The sequence below is a fragment of the Siniperca chuatsi genome, linkage group LG7 (genome assembly GCF_020085105.1).
Source record: "Siniperca chuatsi isolate FFG_IHB_CAS linkage group LG7, ASM2008510v1, whole genome shotgun sequence".
Classification (NCBI taxonomy): domain Eukaryota; kingdom Metazoa; phylum Chordata; class Actinopteri; order Centrarchiformes; family Sinipercidae; genus Siniperca; species Siniperca chuatsi.
In genome coordinates, this window is record NC_058048.1 from 31957830 (window position 1) to 31976302 (window position 18473).

General features: G+C 48.2%; 3 protein-coding genes across 8 annotated transcripts in view; all 3 read left to right on the forward strand.

The window, feature by feature from the left end:
* The window catches only part of lrch3 (leucine-rich repeats and calponin homology (CH) domain containing 3), a 31338-nt gene extending 26985 nt beyond the window's left edge, over nt 1–4353 (forward strand). Inside the window, exon 21 of the mRNA XM_044201483.1 lies at nt 95–4353. Within this exon, the coding sequence (XP_044057418.1) occupies nt 95–241 (147 nt within the window). The 3' untranslated portion in view covers nt 242–4353. The remainder of the gene's footprint in view (nt 1–94) is intronic.
* A 2426-nt stretch (nt 4354–6779) lies between these two features.
* Nucleotides 6780–13822, forward strand: rpl35a (ribosomal protein L35a). 2 transcript variants are annotated; one of them, XM_044203199.1, is made up of 6 exons: nt 6780–6897; nt 8948–8984; nt 9070–9222; nt 11470–11614; nt 13661–13678; nt 13714–13822. In XM_044203199.1, exons 2-6 carry the CDS (start codon nt 8974–8976, stop codon nt 13717–13719), a joined length of 333 nt encoding a protein of 110 aa, XP_044059134.1. In that variant the 5' UTR covers nt 6780–6897; nt 8948–8973; the 3' UTR covers nt 13720–13822. The 2 variants fall into 2 exon arrangements, with proteins under 2 accessions (XP_044059134.1, XP_044059133.1); XM_044203198.1 differs by having other exon boundaries at nt 6781–6897; nt 13661–13822.
* A 140-nt stretch (nt 13823–13962) lies between these two features.
* The window catches only part of abcc5 (ATP-binding cassette, sub-family C (CFTR/MRP), member 5), a 39254-nt gene continuing 34743 nt past the window's right edge, over nt 13963–18473 (forward strand). For 4 of the 5 annotated variants that reach the window (XM_044203185.1, XM_044203187.1, XM_044203186.1 and 1 more), the window contains exons 1-2: nt 13963–15007; nt 18397–18473. The exon at nt 18397–18473 is cut by the window's right edge. In XM_044203185.1, the coding sequence (XP_044059120.1) occupies nt 18465–18473 (9 nt within the window). In that variant the 5' untranslated portion in view covers nt 13963–15007; nt 18397–18464. The remainder of the gene's footprint in view (nt 15008–18396) is intronic. The other variant, XM_044203189.1, reaches the window with a different exon arrangement.

Below are 18473 nucleotides of genomic sequence, written 5' to 3' on the forward strand. Positions count from 1 at the left end.
TCATTAATTTAAGTTGCCATCCGTTGACCCACCTTTCCGTTGTTTTCTTTTGTCCCCCGCTGTGTGTCTTCCTCTGTGGTGTCTGTCTCTGTAGAGTCAGTTGTGTCTTCCTCTGCACATCCTGGAGGAGCGGGGGCTCCCCCAGGTGGCCGGGACCGTCAGCGCCCTGCTCGACCTGGCCCCGCCCCGACACCCCGTCACCGCGCCGACAACCACACCTGGACCCTCCATCGCCATGTAGACAACAACAACAACACCACCACCACCACCAGCGCACGCGCTCAGTCAGCCTCCTGTAACACTCCTGTTAGTTTGTTTTAAAGTGTTCAGGTGGAGAAACTGCAGCAGGTGGAGGACGAGGGGAAACCCACAAGCAGACAAAACCACCAGAACAGCAGGTCTGGATCTGATGGAGACACGAAAACAGCTCAAGATGCAACTTCAGTAACTCAGCGACGCAACAGGTCTCTGACAACAGCTCAGCCTGTATCTCAAAACTTAAAGAAACGCTAAGTGGCTGTTAACGGGTCTTTAGCTTTAATGATGTGGCCGGGTTGGTTTCCCAACGAGTCGGTAATACCACAAAGAACGAGGAGGGAATATTTAATATCCTACATATGTGCACAAATACATGCACTCAGTGGCACAGAAAACACAAGAGGCTTGGACTGGCAGCTATTCCTGTATCTGTGCGCATATGTAGTCTGTTAAATATTCACGTTTCTGCGGCGACAACCTTCAGGACGAGTTATCGAAACATATTTTTACAGAAAGAGAGAAATTAAATAACAGAAACACTTAATGAGGGACGAGGATTACAGCCTTAACAATACATTTTTGATGTTACTGTGTCTATAAACAATCTATAATCTGATGTCTCGTACAGTCCTTTCAGTGACTTCTTAGCATGATGGATCAACATTGTTTTGACATTAAGCTAACTTCGCTAACTGCTAACGTTGGCTAATTTTTTGGGTGTAGTTGGTTTGAAAATGAACCTCCTCACTGGTGATGTTAGACCTTATTTTTTACCCTCGTTTCTTGTTTTTCTTGCGCTTCGATTGGCTGAACTGCCAGTTTTTACACTGTTACAGACCTTCGTGGAGGCTGACGCCTGAACAGATTTCTTCAGCTGACGTTATTGACCTTTGATTTTATTTATTTATGGATCTACTAAACACACTGAATCCGACGGATAACGTGTCAAAGAACACTTGCTGCAAAGATAAGATATTTAGACACAAAACATGTAAATTTAACAATAAAATCTTGAAAAACTAAATTATTTCGGTAAATAAAAAAACGCGAACAGGGAAAAAAAACCTGTTTCTATAAATAAGACCTGACCCAGTTGGTTTGGAAATTAAGCTAACGTAGCTAAATGCTAACATTACATTTCATTGAAAAAGTTAAGTGTGAAAATTAATCCTTGAAGTTTTTTTTTTTTTGTCAAATAGAAAAAGTTGGTTTATATATTACACTGCTAATTGCTAACAATAGCTAACAAATTTACAGCAGGGTTTTTTTATGACACTAATGTAGCTCACTGCTAACGGTAGCCAATATTGATGTAGTTGGTTTGGAGATGATGCTAACATAGCTCACAGCTAATATTAGCTAACATTAGCTAATAATAAACCACTTGGTTTGGGGTTGAAGCCAATACAGGTCAATGTTAACATTAGCTAACATTGATAAAGTTGGTTTAGAGTTAACACCAACAATACGAATTGCTAATAATAGCGAATATAGATGTACAGTAATTGGTATAAAAATGCTCACTGATAATATTAGCTAACATTGTGAACTTAATTGGTTTTAAGTTGAGTTTACATCTCACATCTAATAAGCTAATAATTAGCCAATAATCTAGTTGGTTTTGAGATTTAATTACAGCTAGCTGTAATATTAAATATTAGCTAACATTAATCTACTCGGCTTCATGCTAACGTTAGTTAATATGGGTAGAGATTACATCAACACTGCAAGTTGCTAACGGTAGTGAGCACAGGTGTACAGCAGCTGGTTTGAAAATGCTAATTGTAGCTAACATTATGGACCCGGTAGGTTTGGGGGGTTAAGCTAACACAGCTAACTATAAAGTTAAACATTAGATAACATTAAAATCTAGGTTTTGAGTTGGAGCTAATGTAGCTCAGTGCTACCGTTAGCTAACGTGTTGCTGTTATCAGTTGAACCTTCAGTTTTTAGTCTCTCCATCAGATCCAAACATCAGAATTTACAGTTTCATATTTAAATCAAATCTTTTTTTTCATCTTCATCGCGTTCTGGCTCGACGTCAGTTTGAGTCGCATCGGAGACGGACGTCATGTGATGAAGACCGAGTCTTTCAGCCCCTGAACTCTGACTTGGAGGCTCTTTATTGTCTTCAGTCCCACAGATGGACGCCGTCTCTTCTCTTCACACAGGATGTGTCATTAATGTTATTCTGATGTTTTTATTGTTCTTCTTATTGTCGGAGCTCTGACGGCTCCTTCACCACCTGATTGATCCTCCACGTGTGATCAGGACCTTCATCACATTAACCCGCTGCACTCGCACTCCTCACATTCAGACAGTGAACATAAAGTAGACCAGTGGTTCTCAACCTGGGGGTCGTGACCCCTCTAATGATCCAGTCCGGGGGTCGTAATTGGACTTTTCGAATAATAATCACAATAAAACTTTATGTATATAGCACTATTCCAAAACACAGTTAGTGTGTTTGATATATAAAACAAAATCGGAGCAATAAATAAGTAAAATAAATAATCTATTCTCTTTATTTCTAAGCACGACACGCATTACGTCTGTAAATGTGTCTCTTTGACCCGACAGCAGTGAAACCAAAGCGGCAGGTTCAGAAATACAAACATGACTCTGCAAAACGTCAAAAGGGTTTAACTGTGAAACCAACGTTCAGATGAATCGACCTGAAGGTTTTAGAGCGGAGAGTCCGTCACGGACAGATGGCGACGCTGCGTTAGACGTTCTGACAGGACGAGGGTTTACGGACTCGTAACTATAAGAGTCGCAGCGACACGCGGTGTCCAGTGATAAAGGACGTCTTTATTATTATAAAAACTCTGATGCTGAATAATTCAGAAGGGCTGAACGAACGGTCCCGATTAAAAACCTGAGCGCCGGAACAGATCCGTTACACTGAAGGTCCGCGTGTGATCGATCCGGTGGTGACGAGCTCAGCGCCGACTGTTGCATTCTGGGACATGAATCCTCCTGATCTGACACTAAACACTGTGGCCGCTTCTGCAGTCACACGTTCAGTTTTTATCTTTATTAAATGTATGTGTACAAATATATTCTGTAAATATATACACACATATATATATATATATATATATATATATATGGCTGAAATGTGTGTTGCCATGACGACACACAGAGCATCATGGACGCTCAGACAGACGCAGTCCCTAATCAAAGGTCAAAGGTGTTGTTCGCTCGGCCTCCCGTGTTGCTGCAGCGAAGCCGCTCGCACGTCTCAGACGGTTCTGCTCTGCGATCTGTTCGCGTCGCTTTAAACAGCTCAAACAATCAAGTTGCTCCAAACTCGGGATCATGTCCGCAGCCGTCTGCTGCTCGTTTTAGATTTACGTCTCCGAGGCTCCGTGTTTCTGCCGAGTGCGTTCAGTTTGTTTAGTCGGTTAAACAGCTGCTGCGGAGGGAGACGAGTTTTACGTTTCCATGGTTTAACGAGGGCTCATGCTGCGTTCAGGTGACGTGGGACATGAGGATGTTCATCGGTTTCCTCAGGAGACGCCAACGTGGCCGCTCACGCTGCCGCCACCAAACTAAGAGTCTGCTGCGAGGAAACAGCTGAGCGTGCCCTTCAGTTTGTTCCTGTTTCACCTGAACGCAGCATCACACCTTCAGTTTCAACCTGAAACACTGGGACCAGAGTCGGGACATGTCTGCCCTGAATCCAGACTCCCAGGCTGAGTCCCGCCCCCACTGTCTGTAGCTGTTCTCACCTGTCACCTGTGAGGCCGAACTCAGGGCCCAGCAGTCCCCCGCACAGGTGCTCTCTGGAGGTCTGAGACTGATGGACGATGTGGTTTCATGCCTGTACAGATGTTTTGTGTTTTTCTTCTTCGTGTGTTTTCTCCTGCGGTGGTGAGGGGGGTCACGTGACGGCGGGGTCACGTGACGGCGGGGGTCACGTGGTTTTTAAGGACATTCCACCGTTTCTTCGTGGAGGACGAGCAGACTCACAGTTTTTAAGTTTTCCATTTTTTCACTTTGTTTTATTTTCTGCTGAAACTGTATAAAAGATTTGAACCCAGCTGTAAGAAGAGTTAAGTTTAAGTGCATTAAATAAATATTTTAATTTGACTGTTTCCGCTGCTGTTCTATGGAAGCGGAGTCGGGCCATTGACGCTCCGCAGCTGTAGTTCACTCTCTGACGGGACCGAGGTCAGCTGAAGGTTCAGGTCCTGGTCCTGCTGATGAACGCACCCGGATCCCAGGAGGCGGCCTCGGCCGACTCACGTAACCAGAGCGCCTTGCTCCGATTGGCTGGTCAGCTCCTTCGGCGTCACGTTCAAAGACAGGACAGGTCACGCGCTCGGATGCGTGCGTGCACACAAAAGGTGAAATACAGCAGCTCAAAGCCTCACTGACCCTCGCCTGCTGCCGTAGTGCCGGACCTGTTGGGGGGAGACGTCTGCTGAATCCGACTCACCGAGTCCGTCGACAGAAATAAACTAAATCTCGACAGACGTCTGTTTAAAATGTTCACTTCGGTTCTTTGAGAAGCACGAATCAGCGAACGGCAGCTTACAGCTGAGGGAGGGTTTCATCTTTAAACGAACTACAGACAAATAAAGTTCTAAAATATATTTAAATTACATTTAAAGCCTGTTTCCTCCAGACGAAACAAACAAGTCTCTGTCGTGTTTCGATGTTCGAACAAAAACTTTTCTTTCAGTCTTTATTGATGTCAGAACACACACACACACACACACACACACACACACACACACACACACACAAAAGCAAGGAACATGAAAGGATTCTGGTCTAAATCAGAATCAGAAAGACTTTATTGATCCCTGAAACTCTTTGTTACAGCAGCTCGCTGTCACGTCAGTGTACTAAGCAAATCAAATATATATAATATAATACAGGCAAGATAAATTAAGTACAAAGTGGGTTTACCGGTTGATGATGATAATACAGTATAAAGTAAGCAAGTTAAGTGCAGCAGATTAAGATGATTATGAGACGGTGGATATTGCACAGCAGTAATAGAAGTGTCAATAAATATCAATAAATAGGGAATTTTAAACTGAAAACAGAATATTGCACAATATTTCAAGTATTGCAGAGATGTTAATGATCAGTGTCCAGTTTAGTGACTTCGGGTCATACAGACTGACACTTAGAGGGAGGAGTTAAAGAGTCTGATGGCCACAGGCAGGAATGACTTCCTGTGGCGCTCTGTGGTGCATTGTGGGGGGATGAGTCTTCCGCTGAAGGTGCTCCTTTGTTTGACCGGCACGTCATGGAGCGGGTGGGAGACGCTGTCCAAGATGGCGTGTAGTTTACCCAGCATCCTCCTCTCTGACACCACCGCCAGAGAGTCCAGCTCCACCCCCACAATGTCACCGGCCTTACGGATCAGTTTGTTGAGTCTGTTGGCGTCCGCTACCCTCAGCCTGCTGCCCTCAGCCTGCTGCCCTCAGCCTGCTGCCCCAGCATGCAACAGCGTACAGGACAGCACTGGCCGCCACAGACTCAGCATTGTCCGGCAGATGTTGAAGGACCTCAGCCTCCTCAGGAAACAGAGGCGGCTCTGGCCCTTCCTGTAAACAGCTTGAGTCCAGTCCAGTTTATTGTCCATGTGTACTCCCAGGTACTTGTAGTCCTCTACAATGTCCACACTGACCCCCTGGATGGAAACCGGGGTCACTGGTGCCTTGGCCCTCTGTAGATCCACAACCAGCTCCTTAGACTTTGTCGCATTGAGCTGCAGATGGTTCTGCTCACACATGAGACAAAGTTCCCCACCACAGCCCTGTACTCCGTCTCATCACCACCGCTGATACATCCCACCACAGCAGAGTCATCAGAAACCTTCTGAAGGTGGCAGGACTCTGTGTGGTGGCTGAGGTCTGTGGTGTAGATGGTGAAGAGGAAGGGAGAGAGGACAGTCCCCTGAGGGGCCCCAGAGAGAGAGAGGACAGTCCCCTGAGGGGCCCCAGTGCTGCAGGTCCGCCAGTCAAATGAATAAAAGGCGACCGTCCAGTAAACTGTAAAACATTTTTAAATAATTCTTTGAGTTTTTTTATTTGAGCACTTCAGAATAAAACTAAATTACAACAACACAAAGTGAGAAATATAAATAATGAAACTGAAAATACAAAATAAATAAGTGAATAAAAAAATGATTTAATAAGTTTAATAACTGCACTGCAAACACAAACAGCATTTTGTTAATTTCATTTAATGGACAACAACAATGTCAGACAATGTCTGCACGCTTCGCTAACATCTCATTATTAACCAGCAGATCTGCTTCCGGCCGCTTTATAGAGTATTTTCACTCTAAACATACTTTAAACTGAACTTTAAACATAATTAAAAGTTCTTTACAATAAAAACAGCAATGCAAAATGGAGAAAAACAGAAAAATTCTCTAAAATAATAATGTAACAAGGCAGGAGAAGAATATTGACAATACAAACACTAATATGATTTAATAAAATCAATAGATTAAATGGGCAGATGAATAACTTGCTGACCGTTTAGTTATCGTAATAAAAAGAATAAATCCACCATTTTGATCAGGCGGGTCCGCGGCCGCCTCTGTTTACAATAATTTCCCAGAATGCCTTTCTCGCTTCCTTTTCCGCCATCTTTCTCCTCACAGTGAAGGTAAGAGACCCAACATGTCCGACTAAATGTTCAAATATCAGCGCTAATCGGGCTTTTTTCTGGCTGATAGTCACCGTCAGTTACCGGTCAGTTAGTTCTCCGGTCAGCGGTCGGTTTGTGTCGGTGTGGAGTCGGTGATGGCGGAGATTCAGTTAGGATGAAGCTAACAGCGGGGATCAGTCCGGAGATCAGACCGAGCAGAGCGGCTGAAGGCGGGGTTAGGTTCGGTTTAACGTCCCGGTGAACTGCTACATCATGGCGGCGCTGAACCCGCGTCCCCAGATGTTAACGTGTCACCGCGTTTTCACCAGTAAAGGTGTGCCGGTATCAGCGAGCAGAGCTCACATTAGCATGTTAGCATCAGAGTGACTGAATGTCCCGTGTGGCGCGTCTGCGTGCAGACAGGTGAAGCACCGCGATGTTCCGCACGTGTCACCTGTCCGTCAGAGAGTTTCCCCGAAGACTCGTGCTTCTGTAGCCGCCCCGCACCCCTGTTAGCCCCTGTGTGTGTCCCGGTTAGCCCTGTGTGTGTGTGTGTGTGTCCCGGTTAGCCCTGTGTGTGTGTGTGTCCCGCACCCCTGTTAGCCCCTGTGTCTCCCCCTCCTGTTAGCCCTGTGTCTCCCCCCCTGTTAGCCCTGTGTCTCCCCCCCTGTTAGCCCTGTGTCTCCCCCCTCCTGTTAGCCCCTGTGTCTCCCCCTCCTGTTAGCCCTGTGTCTCCCCTGTTTGGCCCTGTGTCTCCCCTGTTAGCCCTGTGTCTCCCCTCCTGTTAGCCCTGTGTCTCCCCCTCCTGTTAGCCCTGTGTCTCCCCTCCTGTTAGCCCTGTGTCTCCCCCTCCTGTTAGCCCTGTGTCTCCCCTGTTAGCCCTGTGTCTCCCCTGTTAGCCCCTGTGTCTCCCCTGTTAGCCCCTGTGTCTCCCCTGTTAGCCCTGTGTCTCCCCTGTTAGCCCTGTGTCTCCCCTCCTGTTAGCCCCTGTGTCTCCCCTGTTAGCCCCTGTGTCTCCCCCCTGTTAGCCCCTGTGTCTCCCCTGTTAGCCCCTGTGTCTCCCCTGTTAGCCCCTGTGTCTCCCCTGTTAGCCCTGTGTCTCCCCTGTTAGCTCGCTGTGTCTCCCCTCTGTTGGCTCCCGTGTCCCCTGTTAGCCCTGTGTCTCCCCTGTTAGCCCTGTGTCTCCCCCTGTTAGCCCTGTGTCTCCCCTGTTAGCCCTGTGTCTCCCCCTGTTGGCCCCTGTGTCTCCCCTGTTAGCCCCGTGTCTCCCCTCTGTTAGCCCTGTGTCCCCTGTTAGCCCCTGTGTCCCCCCTGTTAGCCCCTGTGTCCCCTGTTGGCCCCTGTGTCCCCTGTTAGCCCCGTGTCTCCCCCTCCTGTTAGCCCTGTGTCTCCCCTCCTGTTAGCCCTGTGTCTCCCCCTGTTGGCCCCGTGTCTCCCCTCCTGTTAGCCCTGTGTCTCCCCTGTTAGCCCCTGTGTCTCCCCTGTTAGCCCCTGTGTCTCCCCTGTTAGCCCCTGTGTCTCCCCCTGTTAGCCCTGTGTCTCCCCTGTTGGCTCGCTGTGTCTCCCCCCTCTGTTAGCTCCGTGTCCCCCTGTTAGCCCTGTGTCTCCCCTGTTAGCCCCTGTGTCTCCCCTGTTAGCCCCGTGTCTCCCCCTCTGTTAGCCCTGTGTCCCCTGTTAGCCCCTGTGTCCCCTCTCTGTTAGCCCCTGTGTCCCCTGTTAGCCCCGTGTCTCCCCTGTTAGCCCCGTGTCTCCCCCTCCTGTTAGCCCTGTGTCCCCCCGTTAAAGTTTGCGCCTGTGAATCGGCGCTGACTCCTGATTTCATTCACAGCTGACGGGAGTTTGATGGTTTGTAGATATATACGTCAGTTTTCCTGCTAAAGCTCAGTCTCGAACAACAGCTCTGTAATAAACGTCGTCACGTGCTGGAAGGTTAAAGTTGTGGTGACTTCACCTGTTGCTCACCTGCAGAAAGCGAACTTCCCAGGTGAAGAGGCCTTTCAGGGATTCCTGTTTGCACGTTTAACGCTGAGAAACCTGCAGGTGGTTTAATGTGACTGTTTCTCTGCAGGTGGACTCACCTGGAGAAGACTGACGATGCCTGGAAGGTAAGTCCAGCTTCTGTCGTCGCACTGTCTGTGTTTGATGCCTTGTGATGACTTGACTGCTGACTCCGCCTCTCTGTGTGGTCAGACTGTGGAGTAAAGCCATCTTCACCGGCTACAAGCGCGGCCTGAGGAACCAGCGCGAGCACACGGCCCTGCTGAAGCTGGAGGGATGCTACACCCGGGACGAGGTCGACTTCTACCTCGGGAAACGCTGCGCTTACGTCTACAAGGCCAAGAAGTAAGAACGGGTCAGGGGTCGGGGCAGTCTGCGTGTTAATGCTTGGTTTACATGTTGTTACACCTGTTCAGGTTTCTGGCTGCGCTGAGGTGCACGCCGGTCACGTGACTGTTGCATAGCTGTCATGTTGCTGCGGTTACAGGGCTCCAGACTAACGTTTTCCACTAGTAGCACTCGTGATCCCAACATTTAGGAGCGCCACTTAAAATGACGTGACTTCCTGGGGCCATTTAAAAAAAAAAAAAAAAAAAAAAAAAAACCTGTGCTCAGGGGCCCTCTCACCTGAGCCAGGTAAACCACTGGCCACATCTCCACTACGCTCCTCCCTCCTCACCTGTCCGTCTCAGACTAACAGACTGAGGTACAGACAAACTATTTATTGAACAGAATATTGTCCGATGAGTGAATATGAACAAATGTAAAATTAAAATAAAACCGACGCTCCCCCAGATTTCCTTTTTTATACATTTTCAAATATAAAAAATCGTTTATACTCGGGCGTGGCTGAATACTTGATGGTTATTTACTGACGTGCGTCCACGTACGCAGCCGAGCAACGTTATAAAATGCAATATTTAATCGGCCGTCAGTCCGTCGCTTCCCATCTTGCGTTAGTCCAGAGTTGTAACTAAACCTCGTCTTGTTTTAAAGTGATGTATGAGGAGCGCCGTCGCGCCCGCAGCCCGTCCAGACCGGGAACCACCGCAGGTCCCCGCACTGCTGCTGCTGGGAAGCGCGAGTTTCGCTTCGTTAACGCACGCAGCGGTTGTCTTCCCGTTGGCGCTTGTCGAACGTAATAAAAAGTTGTATTTCGCTCTCGCTTCTGTCAGGCACGAGTCACAGAGCGCAGCCCAGGAAGTGGCTGACGAGCGAGACGCGCTGAAGCTAGCAGCTAGCTTAACGTTACTGTTATTACATCGGACTTGGAGCGCGGAGAACACAAGTTTACCCTGTTGCTGTTCCTGCAATTCGCTCTCGTGGTGCTTTGTTTTCTCTTCTCGTGACCAGAAGAACAGTCCGGCTCCACCTTCTCATCGAAGTTGTGAACCAACCACCGGTTCACATTATATACGACGACGATTTAAAAAAACACAAAACGGTCGCTCCTAGTCTCCAAAGAACGGGTCGCAGTCTGGAGCCCTGGGTCACATGGTCGACTTCTGTAATAAGAACAACGGGTTTCAGTGGAGAAGAAAACATGACAACAGAAGTTCAGCTGCAGGAAACGGGTTTAGTTTCACACCTGAAGGTGTTTTAAAAACGACAGTCGTCTTCTCAGAGAGCAGAGTGGATGATGATGATGATGATGATGATGAAGCAGCAGCGAAGGTAGCAGGTGCTGCGTTCACGTCGTGTGTTGGTTGTTAGAGGAAAGATTCAGTGTTGACGTCACCGAGACGTCGTGAGTGTGAAAACTCAAATACCGCTGCTAATACTGCTAATACTACTAATACTACTGCTGCTGCTAATGCTAATATTGCTAATACTGTTACTAATACTACTGCTGCTACAACATTCGGTTTTAATTACATTAAACGCCGACTTGAAGTTGATGTGAACTTTGTTTAAAAGTCAGAAACTGGAAATTACAATAAATCAGATGTGACTTGAATGCAGCTGAACTTCTGTCAGATTACCCAGAAAACAAACACACTCACCTGGGGACACACACACACACTCACACCTGGACACACACACTCTCACACCTGGGGACACGGGAATGTTTCCTCTGTGGCTGCAGTGTTAAAAGGTTAAAAATATGAGTTAAGACTGGTTTGACTCGGGCTTCCGGTTTGACTCGGGCTTCCTGTTTGACTGGGACTTCCTGTTTGACTGGGACTTCCTGTTTGACTGGGACTTCCTGTTTGACTGGGACTTCCCTTTGTGTCGGGCTTCCTGTTTGACTCGGGCTTCCTGTTTGACTGGGACTTCCTGTTTGACTGGGACTTCCTGTTTGACTGGGACTTCCCTTTGTGTCGGACTTCCTGTTTGACTCGGACTTCCTGTTTGACTGGGACTTCCTGTTTGACTCGGACTTCCTGTTTGACTCGGACTTCCTGTTTGACTCGGACTTCCTGACTGTAGAAACCGTGTGCATCATGTTTTGATATTGAACACTAAGTTTTGGGCGTGTGCGTCAGTGTGCAGTTTGTGTGGGGTAACGGTGTGTCGCCCTCGGTGACGTGTGACTCCGCCCGGCCGGCCCGTCCCGCGGTATAAATGCGGTTTCCTGTCTCCCGCCTGCAGGAACACGGTGACGCCGGGCGGTAAGCCCAACAAGACCCGGGTGATCTGGGGGAAGGTGACCCGAGCTCACGGCAGCAGCGGGATGGTCCGAGCCAAGTTCAGCAGCAACCTGCCGGCCAAAGCCATCGGACACCGAGTCAGAGTGGTGAGTGTCGCCAGGTGCTTCCTGTACCTGAACCTGTGGTCACATGACCGCTGCACGAGCCCGCCTCAGTGACACATCTGAAGACGCGTTCTGATTGGTTCCCATCCATCAGAGGCTGTAGGCCTGATTTCTGTCTGTTTCTCCTCCTCCTCCTCTCTTCCTCCTCTCTCCTCCTCCTCCTCCCTCTCCTCTTCCTCCTCCCCTCTCTCCTCCTCTCTTCCTCCTCTCTTCTCCTCGCTCCTCTCCTCCTCCTCCTTCTCTCCTCTTTTCTCTCCTCCTCCTCCTCTCTTCTCTCCTCCTCCTCCTCTCCTCTCTCCTCCTCCTCCTCCTCCTCCCCCCCATCTCCTCCTCCTCCTCTCCATCTCCTCCTCCTCCTCTCTTCTCTCCTCCTCTCCTCCTCTTCCTCCTCCTCTCTTCTCTCCTCCTCCTCCTCTCCTCTCTCCTCCTCTCCTCCTCCTCTCTTCTCTCCTCCTCCTCCTCTCCTCTCCTCCTCCTCCTCTCCTCTTCCTCCTCTCTCTCTCCTCCTCTCACTCCTCTCCTCCTCTCTTCTCTCCTCCTCTCTTCTCCTCGCTCTCTCCTTCTCCTCCTCCTCCTCCTCCTCTCTTCTCTTCTCCTCCTCCTCCTCCTACTCCTCCTCTCTTCTCTCCTCCTCCTCCTCTCCTCTTCCTCCTCTCCTCTCTCCTCCTCTCTTCTCCTCGCTCTCTCCTTCTCCTCCTCCTACTCCTCCTCTTTTCTCTCCTCCTCCTCCTCTCTTCTCTCCTCCTCCTCCTCTCCTCTCTCCTCCTCCTCCTCCTCCCCATCTCCTCCTCCTCCTCTCTTCTCTCCTCCTCTCCTCCTCTTCCTCCTCCTCTCTTCTCTCCTCCTCCTCCTCTCCTCTCTCCTCCTCTCCTCCTCCTCTCTTCTCTCCTCCTCCTCCTCTCCTCTCCTCCTCCTCCTCTCCTCTCCTCTCTCTCTCCTCCTCTCTCCTCCTCCTCTCCATCTCCTCCTCCTCCTCTCTTCTCTCCTCCTCCTCCTCTCCTCTCTCCTCCTCTCCTCCTCCTCCTCTCCTCTCTCTCTCTCCTCCTCTCTCCTCTCTCTCTCTCTCTCTCTCCTCTCCTCTCTCCTCTCTTCTCTCCTCCTCTCCTCCTCCTCTCTTCTCTCCTCCTCCTCCTCTCCTCCTCCTCCTCTCCTCTCTCCTCCTCCTCCTCCTCCCCCCATCTCCTCCTCCTCCTCTCTTCTCTCCTCCTCTCCTCCTCTTCCTCCTCCTCTCTTCTCTCCTCCTCCTCCTCTCCTCCTCCTCCTCTCCTCCTCCTCCTCCTCTCTTCTCTCCTCCTCCTCCTCTCTCTCTCCTCCTCCTCCTCTCCTCTCTCTCTCTCTCCTCTCTCTCTCCTCCTCCTCTCCATCTCCTCCTCCTCCTCTCTTCTCTCCTCCTCCTCCTCTCCTCTCTCCTCCTCTCCTCCTCCTCCTCTCCTCTCTCTCTCCTCCTCTCTCCTCTCCTCTCTCTCTCCTCCTCTCCTCTCTCCTCTCTTCTCTCCTCCTCTCCTCCTCCTCTCTTCTCTCCTCCTCCTCCTCTCCTCCTCCTCCTCTCTCTCCTCTCTCTCTCTCTCTCTCCTCTCTTCTCTCCTCCTCCATCTCCTCCTCTTCTCTCCTCCTCCATCTCCTCCTCTTCTCTCCTCCTCCATCTCCTCCTCTTCCTCCTCTCTTCTCTCCTCCTCCTCTCTCTCTCCTCTCTCTCTCCTCCTCCTCCTCTTCCTCCTCCTCCATCTCCTCCTCTTCCTCCTCTCTTCTCTCCTCCTCCTCCTCTCTCTCTCTCTCTCTCTCTCCTCTCTCCTCCTCCTCTCCTCTTCCTCCATCTCCTCCTCTCCTCCTCCTCCATCTCCTCCTCCTCTCCTCCTCCTCTTCCTCCTCTCTTCTCTCCTCCTCCTCTCTCTCTCTCTCTCCTCTCTCCTCCTCCTCTTCCTCCTCCTCTCCTCCTCCTCCATCTCCTCCTCTCCTCCTCCTCCATCTCCTCCTCTTCCTCCTCCTCCTCCTCGCTGTGTTGTTGTCTGACTTCCTGTCTGTTTGCAGATGCTGTATCCGTCTCGGGTCTGAGGCTGATCCCCCGCCCCCCCCAGGAGGAGGTCTGAGGCTGATCCCCCGCCCCCCCAGGAGGAGGTCTGAGGAGGTCCGGCGTCCGCAGCTTCTGGATGTTCTTGTTTGTACAGAAACAATAAACCGATCAGGTCCAAACCGGCTTCACTGTCGTCATTTCGCTGCCGTGACTTCATCATGTGACTTCTGACATCATCATTGAAAACGTTAATCATGTGACCTTTTATTAAAAACATCTGATCCCGACTCGTGGAGTCGAACTGACGTGTTTCTGTCCACGAGGCAATAAAAGCCACAGCAGTTATGAGTTATAGTAATGAGTTAGTTATAGTTGGTTAGTTGGTTATGAGTTAGTTAATGATTTCACTCGTACAGGAAGTGAGAAGGTGAACTGTCCCTTTAAGTTCACTTCCGGTCTTAAATGAGAGCTGAGCTTCATTGGTTCATTTACGTTCAGCTGCAACGCACTCGCAAGCAAAGCATTCTGGGAGACTGAGCTGCTGTGGCATTCTGTGCCCTGGCTGCAGCCTGGCAGGCACAAGTCACGTGGTGCCGGAAGTGTCCGTCGGCAGGAAGTGTTGAACGTCACTCAGTCTGTTCCAGCTGCATCAGAGGAACACCTGAGTGCTGTGAGATCCCGCGGTACCTGAATGAATGAATGTTTTAATATCAGCCCGGTAATAAACCCGTGATGTTTATTGATCCCGTAATGTTTCTGTAACTGTACTTTCACCCTGCGCGTGACGTCACATCTTTCACGTGTTAAATATATTTCACATGGAAACTTGTCTAAAACTGCTGTTTCACGCGTGACTCTTAATGTGAAATACCTGGAGACCACGTGGGCCGACGTCATGTGACTTAATGTCTGTTAACGTCATAAATTCATTGAGAAAAAGCTTCAGTCTGTAGGAAACCTGGAGAAGACGGAAGTGGAATAAAGCAGATAAATAATGATGTGATCAAGTCTTCATTGTGCATTATACTGTGTGTGTGTGTACACAGAATATTATTTATATTATTTATATTTAAATATTAAAGTAAACACAACGTGAGATTAGAGATCCGGACAGGAACTAAATCAGGTTTGGTCTCCGCAGCCTGACAGTCTGAACTCAGGGCTGAGAAACACGTAGCTCTGACGTCATCAGAGGGAGGTGTGGGGGGGGGGTTCTGGCGTCACGTAGGACTCTGTTTCCCATGAGCCCCCGCGCGACTGTCTGAGTCTGAGCTGCACGAGCTGTTTACTGAGAACAGCGGACCTGAAGGAGGACAGGCAGGACCGAGAGTGTGTCCTCACCGCGCGGACACACGGACAGACAGGTGAGACAGACAGGTGAGCAGCTCGCTCAGCTGCCTTTTGGTTTTTATTTGGACTCATTTCCTGTCTGATCAGCGCGCGAGGACAGTTTGTTTTATAACAGCAGCAGCATCACATGCTTTTATTCTGGAGGATTCTGACTTGTGCTTTTATTCTGGAGGATTTTAATTGTGTTTTTGTACCTGAGATGTTCCTATAATACTTGTATATTATATTCTAATACTCATATATTATAATACTCGTATATTATATTATAATACTCATGTGTCTGTATAGTGCTTGTACCTGCAGTATTTCTGTAGTATTCTTAGTACTTACTGGTTGTAGTACATCAAAATATTATCGTCTAATGACGTTTATTGTAGTTTTTAATACCCAATATTGTTGTTGTTGTATTGTTAAAGTATCACTGTGTTCCTATAGTACTCCTGCAGCACGTATGTGTACTGTGTACTGCATGCAGTACTGTAATACTTCCAGCCTCTTGCATTGTGTGTATCTGTGACTCTTTGTAGTAAAATGATGATACTCTTCACGGAGTACTGCAGTACTTTTACATTATTTACTCGCAGTATTTCAAATCAATCTTTATTTGTCGAGTACAACGCGTAGTAACATCGCTGTGAAAATGCTTTGTAGACGTAGTAGCTGTCGATGTGTTTGCTTATTGATCCGTCTGTCAGATATCAGCTTCATAATATTCCCTAAAACCTGCGCAGTAATCGCAGTATTCTCGCAGTATTTCTATAGTATTTTGTACTGCGTGGCTGCTGTTGTGTCATTAGCTTGTGTTGTTAGATGATGACACGCTGGTCATGTGATATTATTGATTATTCATTATTACAGTATATTTACTTCTTATTGTATTCCTAAAGTTTATTAACGTTGTTTTCCTCCTGTAGTTTTATTTGAAGTGTATTTCTGGTTGAAGTATTTTTCTGCTGTAGAAATACTTTCTCCTGAAAGTTTTATTTACTTAAAGCTCCGGCGTGGAGCGTTTAGGAGCAGCTGGCGGCAGAAATATAATGTTTATATCCATAAGTACGTTTTCATCAGTGTTATATCTACAGAGGGAGCGGGTCCCCTTCCACGGAGGCCGCCATGTTGCTCCGCCATGTTTCTACAGTAGCCCAGAACGGACAAACCAGACACCGGCTCTACAGAGGGCCTTTATCGAGTTTCACGGCCGCCGTAGTTTCTCCTCCACGCCTGGAAGGGGAGGGCGAGGCGAGCGGTGTTCACGTGGCTGCAAACTGCAGTTTCACCACTAGAGGCCGCTAAACGCTCCACGCTGCACCTTTAAACATTAACTTGCTTTACTTGCAGTATTTCTGTGTAGCTGTAATATTCCCACAGTGTTTCTTTTACACAAATCCTGAAATGTGAAATTCTTGTTTTCACACATTTTATGTGTAAAATGTCCGAAAACAACTTATGAATTAATGTTTCACGCGTGATTTTATGTGCGAAATGTCTGACGGCCACGTGTGAATTGACCACAGCTTAATGGAGTTTCACACGGCGTAAAGTTTATCGGTTCTCTACAGTAAAAGGAATAATTATACTGATCGTCTGTAATAATTGATAGATTTATTACAGTGAGTATAATGATGTGTATCGTAGTAAAGGTTTCAGTCGTAGTCGTCTGGACGCTGTTTTCAGAATCAAGACGTTTCGGCTCCCATCCGGAAGTTATTCTCAACTGTGAAAATGATCTGAGAACTCAGAAATTTAAGCTACTCTGTGTTACATAAGCCCCGCCCTCAGGAAGGAGTCTACCTGAGTATCTGTTGATTAGCTAGTTTCACCTGAAACTGACCTAATAGTTTCCATGATGGCCCAGTAATCAGTAATCAGGCCTATTGTTCTCTGGCTGCACCTCCCTCATCACTGTTCAGTACCTGATTAGCATGTGATTGGCTTGACCACGGTGTTAATACACTGTGGTAAACTTTGGGCAGATTGAATCTCAGACCACCATTTCTGTTCAAAGAGGGGTTTTCTTTTTTCACAAAAATGGCTTCCTTGACTCCTCTTTCAAACCAACTCTTCTCTCTACTGAGAATCTCCACCTCGCTGTCTTCAAATGTGCGGTTTGTAGCTTTTAGATGCAAATGCACGGCGCTCTGTAATCCTGAGTTAGCGTGTCGTCTGTGCTGATAAAGTCTTTTGTGAAGCGGCTGTTTGGTCTCACCTGTGTACCGTTCTTTGCAGTTTTCCTCACTGCACTGAATGGAGTAAACTACATTGCTCTGTTTCTGTGTGGGCATCTTGTCCTTAGGGTGAACGAGTTTCTGTCTTAAAGTGTTGCCTGGTTTAAAGAAGACAGGAACATCGTGCTGTCTAAAGATCCTTTGTAGTTTTTCAGACAGTCCAGATACATAAGGGATGGAGACGCCGTTCCTTCTTGGTTCTGTTTCCCTTTTGTCCTGTTTTTTGTCTCTTTTAACTTTGTTGATAGCCCAAGTAGGATAACCACAGGCTGAGAGTGCACTCTGGACATGCCTTTCCTCTTTCTTCTTACCCTCTGAGCCGGTGGGCACTTCTTGGGCTCTGTGTTGTAATGTCCGGATTACACCCAGCTTGTGCTGTAGTGGATGGTGTGAGTCAAAGAGCAGGTATTGATCCGTATGTGTTGGTTTCCTGTACACTTCTATCTGGAGCTTTCCGTCCTCTCCTCTGAGTGTAGAACAATCAAGAAAGGCCAGGCGGTTCTCTCTGGCGTCCTCACGCGTGAACTTGATGTTGGGGTCCACAGTATTGATATGCTCTGAGAACGCTTCCAAGTCTTGTTTCTTGATTTTCACAAAGGTGTCATCCACGTAGCGGTACCAATGACTTGGTGGTGTGCCTGGGAACGAGGATAATGCCTTCTTCTCAAACTGTTCCATGTACAGGTTAGCCACGATGGGAGACTGTGATGAACAGTGATGAGGGAGGTGCAGCCAGAAAACAACAGGCCTGATTACTGATTACTGGGCCATCATGGAAACTATTAGGTCAGTTTCAGGTGAAACTAGCTAATCAACAGATACTCAGGTAGACTCCTTCCTGAGGGCGGGGCTTATGTAACACAGAGTAGCTTAAATTTCTGAGTTCCCGTCCCATTTTTTCACAATTGAGAATGACTTCCGGATGGGAGCCGAAACATCTTGATTCTGAAAACAGTGTCCAGACGACTACGACTGAAACCTTTTCTACGATGGAGCACTGCTGGACGAATTTAATGATGTGTAGTTCCTGTAGTACAGGAGCAGTCTGTACTGCGTTCTTCATGTACTTATACTCTCTCTGTCTGTCTGTCTGCCTGTCTGCCTGTCTGTCTGTCTGCCTGCCTGTCTGTCTGTCTGTCTCTCTGTCTCTCTGTCTCTCTGCCTGTCTGCCTGACCAGAGTGTCAGGAGCTTCCTGTATCGGGGGTCAGAGGTCAGAGGTCGCAGCTCCATGTTGTCTGATAGACGATGAGACAA

What these genes read in the sequence shown, in the direction of transcription:
- rpl35a (XM_044203199.1), top strand. An exon ending in TACGTCTACAAGGCCAAGAA is followed by an intron (nt 9,223 to 11,469) that starts GTAAGAACGGGT and finishes TCCCGCCTGCAG; the next exon opens with GAACACGGTGACGCCGGGCG.